This window comes from Branchiostoma belcheri, unplaced genomic scaffold (assembly GCF_001625305.1).
Source record: "Branchiostoma belcheri isolate BF01 breed outbred unplaced genomic scaffold, Haploidv18h27 scaffold102, whole genome shotgun sequence".
Taxonomy (NCBI): domain Eukaryota; kingdom Metazoa; phylum Chordata; class Leptocardii; order Amphioxiformes; family Branchiostomatidae; genus Branchiostoma; species Branchiostoma belcheri.
The window spans coordinates 423,403-429,487 of NW_017802403.1; the positions used below are offsets into that span (position 1 = coordinate 423,403).

General features: G+C 40.3%; 1 protein-coding gene across 1 annotated transcript; it reads right to left on the bottom strand.

The window, feature by feature from the left end:
* Positions 1–756: 756 nt before the first annotated feature.
* Positions 757–5,873, bottom strand: LOC109474500 (UDP-glucuronosyltransferase 2B4-like). The gene is made up of 7 exons (XM_019774793.1): positions 5,589–5,873; positions 4,989–5,220; positions 3,860–4,031; positions 3,231–3,387; positions 2,258–2,477; positions 1,577–1,796; positions 757–1,042 (listed from the first exon to the last, which is right to left on the bottom strand). Exons 1-7 carry the CDS (start codon positions 5,871–5,873, stop codon positions 757–759), a joined length of 1,572 nt encoding a protein of 523 aa, XP_019630352.1.
* Between the last annotated feature and the right edge of the window lie 212 nt (positions 5,874–6,085).

Below are 6,085 nucleotides of genomic sequence, written 5' to 3' on the forward strand. Positions count from 1 at the left end.
ACTGTTCTTGTACTTAGTCCTATAACCCCCCCCCCACACACACACACACACACAATACGTCTTGTCCTGTACTTAGCGCTAAATGACACACCCACATAGCACCTATATTAGTCTGCCAGTGTCCTCCAGTAATATGTTGCATACATGTGATTCATTTCCATTTTTACAACATTTGAGTTACATTTTGTAATAGTAATACCAGTGTAATAGATAAGTTAAGGAAAAATTTTGAGCGAGCTCGGTCAACTATCTCCTTGACCTGTCCTTAGTCCTGAATGACACACCCACAAGACTACTGAGCTACTTCTTTGTCATAAACATCTCGCCCACAATATGGGCATTGACTCTGAAACACAATTTACATGTATCTGAAATCAATGTACCAAAACACAAGGTATTTTGTTTTTTATTGATACATTTGTATATAATGTGAAGGGTATTTTGCACCGTTCTACTTGTTTTTGTCTCAGTGCATGCTCATACAAGAGTTAATTAACAGGATCACAAGCTCGCTCTAGGTGTTAGTCACCCTGTCAATTGTGCAAGAAAGTCGTATTGACAGGAACATCGTGCCAATACTACAAAAAGGAGCGTCCTGTCAACATCGACTGTAGTGTGGGGTGTCACAAAGGCTTGATATTTTTTTTGCATGGGGTTTGATAAAATAAACATTGTCTACAAACAAGCAAACGTTACCCAAAACGCAATGACCTTTTCGAGAAAAAGTTGTCATTCTCCCTTGACTTTGAAAAATGGTCACTTGCTTTTCAGTTTGGCGTTTTTCTTGCTGCGCTTGCAGACAACGCATGCAAACGAACAGCACTTCCAACAAGACAACAACACGGCAGATAGAACTGCCACAATCAGAGCAGTGACATCCAACAGATAGTACTGGTAGAAGGGAAGTTCGGCTGCCCTCGACCTGAGATGCGGGAGGCCGCCATGTTTGATGACGTGTTCTATCCACCAGACTGCCCGCTCCATGGGCGACTGTGGTTGGTCACGAAGATGTGAGGAAACCTTGTTGGCATTCTCCTTGTACCTGAAGCATTGGACAGTAGAGTTTGAGTCGAAGACGTTCCACACCTTTAATCTATTCACGTATACAATGATGCTGTATCAACACCTAAGAAGTATTTGGTTCACTAATAAAAAAGGAAAAGTAAAGTCATACAATGCAATTCAAGGGAAGCAAAACATATGTATGTAGTGGATCAGGAAATCCGTTTGATATTGATATTAACGTCATTTATTTTCGTCATTATTTCATACCTGAAGCGCTTTGAATAGCTTAAAAATAAATCATTTATTGTGTCTCAACCCATACAAACTAGAACCTACCTATGATACAAAAGAAGCAACCGGCAGCAGCATGTTTGCCTTATAGATATCAGTACGCTACGGGGTAGGGTTGATTCAACTTACTAAATTGAAAGAATGAACAGAAATTTCACTTTGCAAATTCATTAATTTCATTTTGGATGCCCTGAAAATGTTTTGGTTGCCTCAAATGTTTCACACACCCAAAAAGATGTAGGGAATGAAATATAGCAGTTGTAAAAAGCTTTACACTTACACAGGATTTGAAATAACGGTAGTGATAGCCTGGTAAACCTCCTCCGAAGTCACGGTGTGGATGTCCAGTGACACCGCCATCCCGCGGGCCACCATCCGGGCAATGTTGTCGTGTTGGTCACTGAACAGAGGCATGCCGACCAGCGGCACCCCGTGGTACATGGCCTCTGCTACTCCGTTGTAACCACAGTGTGATACGAATGCCTTCGTCTTGGGATGAGCTGTTTGTTATACAGTATGACGAAGAACACTATTATAAGAAGTCGATGTATCGCCCTGTTTGTAAGGCCACACTGACTTAATTTTATGGATGACATCCTCTGAATAACCCCAAACTAGCTTTTCCACGCGGGCTAATAAAAACAGCCAAGAAAAAATCCTGTTAAACCACAGGAATACAAAGCTGGTATTGTGAATTTGTGATATAGACTCTTGTCGGCACATGTTGACCTTTTGCGACATTTATGAGTCGGTACTGTACTGATTTATTGAGTTCCGTGGAGCTTCTAGATCAGGCGAAAAATCAATGCGCGCGGATGTCATCTATAAAATTGAATTATTGTAGCCTAACGACTAACAAAAATATCATTATAGAAACGGTTTAGACACGTTTGTTGCTTATTCTATGCCCCTTATACTACAAGGGTATAATTTTCTTCCAACGGCCACAGGTAATATTTACCTAGTAGATCGTTTTGTGGCACCCACTCCATGGTCCTGGTGTTGGTACCCAGACTTGACGGAGGTGTTCCGGTGTAGCGCCACACCACCTTCTGCGGCAGACGGGCGAAAGCAGCGGCCAGCATGTCGGCTATCTCTGCGGGCATGGTCGCCACCATGGAGCCGAAAGTTACCAACACAACACCGTCATCTCCAGAACTCTGCACTAACTTCTCCAGATCCTGTGTTGTTAGCAGAAGTTATGGCAACCATAGATGTTAAAACATTATGTAAGTCTGGAAGTAACCATCTGTAAACGTAATCATCTATGAACGTAACCGTCTATAAGCGTACCCATCTATGAATCTGCCATATGTCAATAGTGACCATCTGTCAAGAAAGTCTTCTTGACAGGAACATCCTGCCAATACTACAAGAAAAGGAACATCATGCCAAAAGCGACTGTAGTGTGGGGTGTCGAAACGGCTAAATATTTCTTTGCATTGGGTTTGATAAAATAAACATTGTCTACAAACAAGCAAACGTTACCCAAAACGCAATGACCTTCTCGAAAAAAGTTTTCATTCTTCCTTGACTTTGAAAACTGGTCACATGCTTTTCAGTTTGACGTTTTTCTTGCTGCGCTTGCAGACAACACATGCAAACGAACAACACTTCCAACAAGACAACAACACACCAGAGGGTAACCATCTCACCAGTCCCACCCCTACATGTTTTTACCTTAAATGACCTCCTTGACAACTGACAGCTTGTGCTTTTCGTTACATGATCTTATTCCCTTGCACTATAGAAGGGTATTGCCATAGGAGATTCTAAACGAGTTACGTTGTACTCAGTAGTTGTCTTAAATAATGGGGCTTTTTTTAAATGGCAGATTTAATATATCAGACAAATCCTAAAAATAACATTTACACAAGATCTAAATATTTCATGGAGGTCTGATATCTCCGAATTCTTCTTTTCTATGGACTGACCTCACTAAGCGGGTTGATGTCCTGAGCCACGTGACCTGCTATGCTGACCATATTTGGCATCATGGGTTTCGGGAAGTCGAACATGAGATCTGATTGGTAGAGCCACACTTCCGTTCTTGCAAGAGCAGAAGAGATGGTGAAGTTGTCGCCAATAGTTCTGTTGGCAAAAATAGAACATTCCTGACAGTCGTTTTAAACACGTTTGCCCATATAAGGAACACCAAGGACATTACACGTAGTTTAATGTCCTTGGGAACACCTACTTCTGCAATTATGTCATAGTTCCAACCAAGGACATTACACATTACTTGTAGTATAATGGCCATGTTCCAAAGAACATTGATTTGAATGTTGTCAGCTCCTATGTTTTTTGGTTAGTCAATAATACATGTAATTGTGCACTTATCAAATTATTGACATTTTATATCACCATTTCGCAGGTAATTAGAAAAATGAGTTTTATGCTATAATTTTCACCATCACAAAGAAACTTTAAAGTTTACACATTTTCCCTATAAGTACCGTAATAAATACATTTGCGGTAATAAAAACATTTGCAGAGGATTAAATAGAGGAACCCGTATAGACTATCCTTAAAACATGTGTGCACGTGCAAGTATATAACAAACCGTTTTGCGATGTCGTCGTAACTCTTCTCGAAGAAAAGCTGTGACATGGTAGAAAATGCGAAGTAAACCAAGACGTTCTTGACCCTCTGCAGGAATGTCATCCTATCAGACAGTCCTGACGACACTGTGGGGATGTAAGCTAGAGGATTTGGGCATCCAGTGGCTCGGATGTCTGAATTATGTTTAAAAAAGGATAAAGTAATTTAATAACTAGAAAGGAAACATTTGCACAGCAAATACATAATGTTTACCTTCGCATATGTTCTGCTCTGACTGTTAATTACTCTTACTCAAACACATTCATATATACGGTAAAAGGTTCTGCTATAAAATTGCAACATGGTGTGACCCAACACTAGTTAACATGGTGTCAGACGTCTGGTTCAGGTCATGGACCTTATTTGTTTGAAGAAGAGCAAAAATAGAGCAAAAATAATACGTTTCTTTCAATAGACATAATGTGCATAATAAACGCAAATGTAATTTCATTGCGTAGTAAATACTGATCAGGTTGGTCAGGTTACACAAAAAGGAATGGGGAAGTTCTTATAACGCGAAGTAGGACAGCACGGAGTATCTAACTGTGAGTTCTCCGGCAGGAATAGGAGGTACTAAGTCTCAGTATATTAAAAGGGAGACTCAGATTCCTTTACAATATTTATGTTGGCCTGCACTGTAGGGCAAAGGTCAGTAATCAGCGCAGGCACCTAGGGTCCAGTTCTATTACATAGAGATGCAAATGTAATGTGAAGTGTAAAGAAGTCTTTTTCTTGGGAAATGTTGTTGTTTTGGACTTGAATGTTATAGGTATGGGTTGTAGTATTTTCATTTTGTTGGCAATGTTGAAAAAAACAGACTTGCAGCCATGTTTGTGTTGTCTGGCTCGCTGAAGAAGATATAGGTTTACATGCGGTCATCAGCTGTCCAGAGAGGTCAGGGGTCACTTCTCAATGTTCGGGTTGAATTCTCGCATAGTTTAGGTGCGTAGGTTTTTTTCATATTTGGTGAATGGAGACTTGAGAAGTTGGACTACCCTGCCAATGTATGTTCTTCAAGGTCTAAAGGTTCCCATATATTAACATAGGAAAGCCCTATTACTGGGCTGTGCCCTGTACAAATATGAACACACCTTGTCCCATAGGGAAAGACCTCATTGTGCAGACTAGCGGCAGGTCCAGGTACTGCGCCACGAGCGGCCCACAGGAGGGACCAGCGTACGTCAGGACAACGTCATAGTGACTGTCCTTCAGTTTCCTCAGTAGTTGAGTGTCGCTCAGCGTCTCTTCAGTAAAGTCAAGCAGAGCAAACGTCGAGGTGTTGAGATAGGCCAGGAAGCCTGAGACATCAGATGAAGAAAATGCCTGTAACAATCACAATAAAAGGTATCGCAATATAAATCATTAACATTGCAATATCAAGTAACGGTAATAAAAAAAAAGAACCGAGGCTAATATATATTAATATAAGAATTTTTATCAAAGTGCTGTAACATCGGTTTATTGTCCCTGACTCGTATTTTTTAAGAATGAATATTGTACATTTAGTATGTACATTCAGGATATTGTATACAGGTCACAGCAAAAGGATACATTATAACAAATATGATACAACTTTATATAAACTTTGAATATTCTTGATATGCATATATGCATTTTTTTCTATTTTTCGTTCATTCAAACAGCCCGGCCGGGTTCGGATTAAAATTATAAATTCAGCACAAGGTACTAACCATCTTTCGAGGCAAAGTTTCTAGAAATTCCTTAACCGACGGTGGTTTTTCTGGATCTCCAAACGTTTCGTATTGCAAGGTTGACCATTTCCGCATGAGGTCGCTCTTTTGACTAGCATGGGCCAACACGGTGACGTCATGTCCTCGGGAAGCCAGGACTTCGGCAATCTTCGCCACGTCGATCCAGGGACTACCGAACGTTAATGTCGCGACAAGGATGTCGGCAGATCGGGCATTTTGAGACAAGATGGCGGCAACCGCCAGGAACAGGTAGAAACTATTCATCCTTTTCCAACAGCAATAACAGCAGTGAGAGAATGTTCTATGTCAGGATCTGAAAAAAAGGTAAATATAGAATACATTATTACGTTCTAGCGGGACATGGTTACAATACATTTAACGAGAAACAACGTTAACGTCATTTAAAGGCATCCAATGGAATTATGGTGTATTATTATTATTATTGTGTCAAATTATTATTATTATGTTCAAATGTT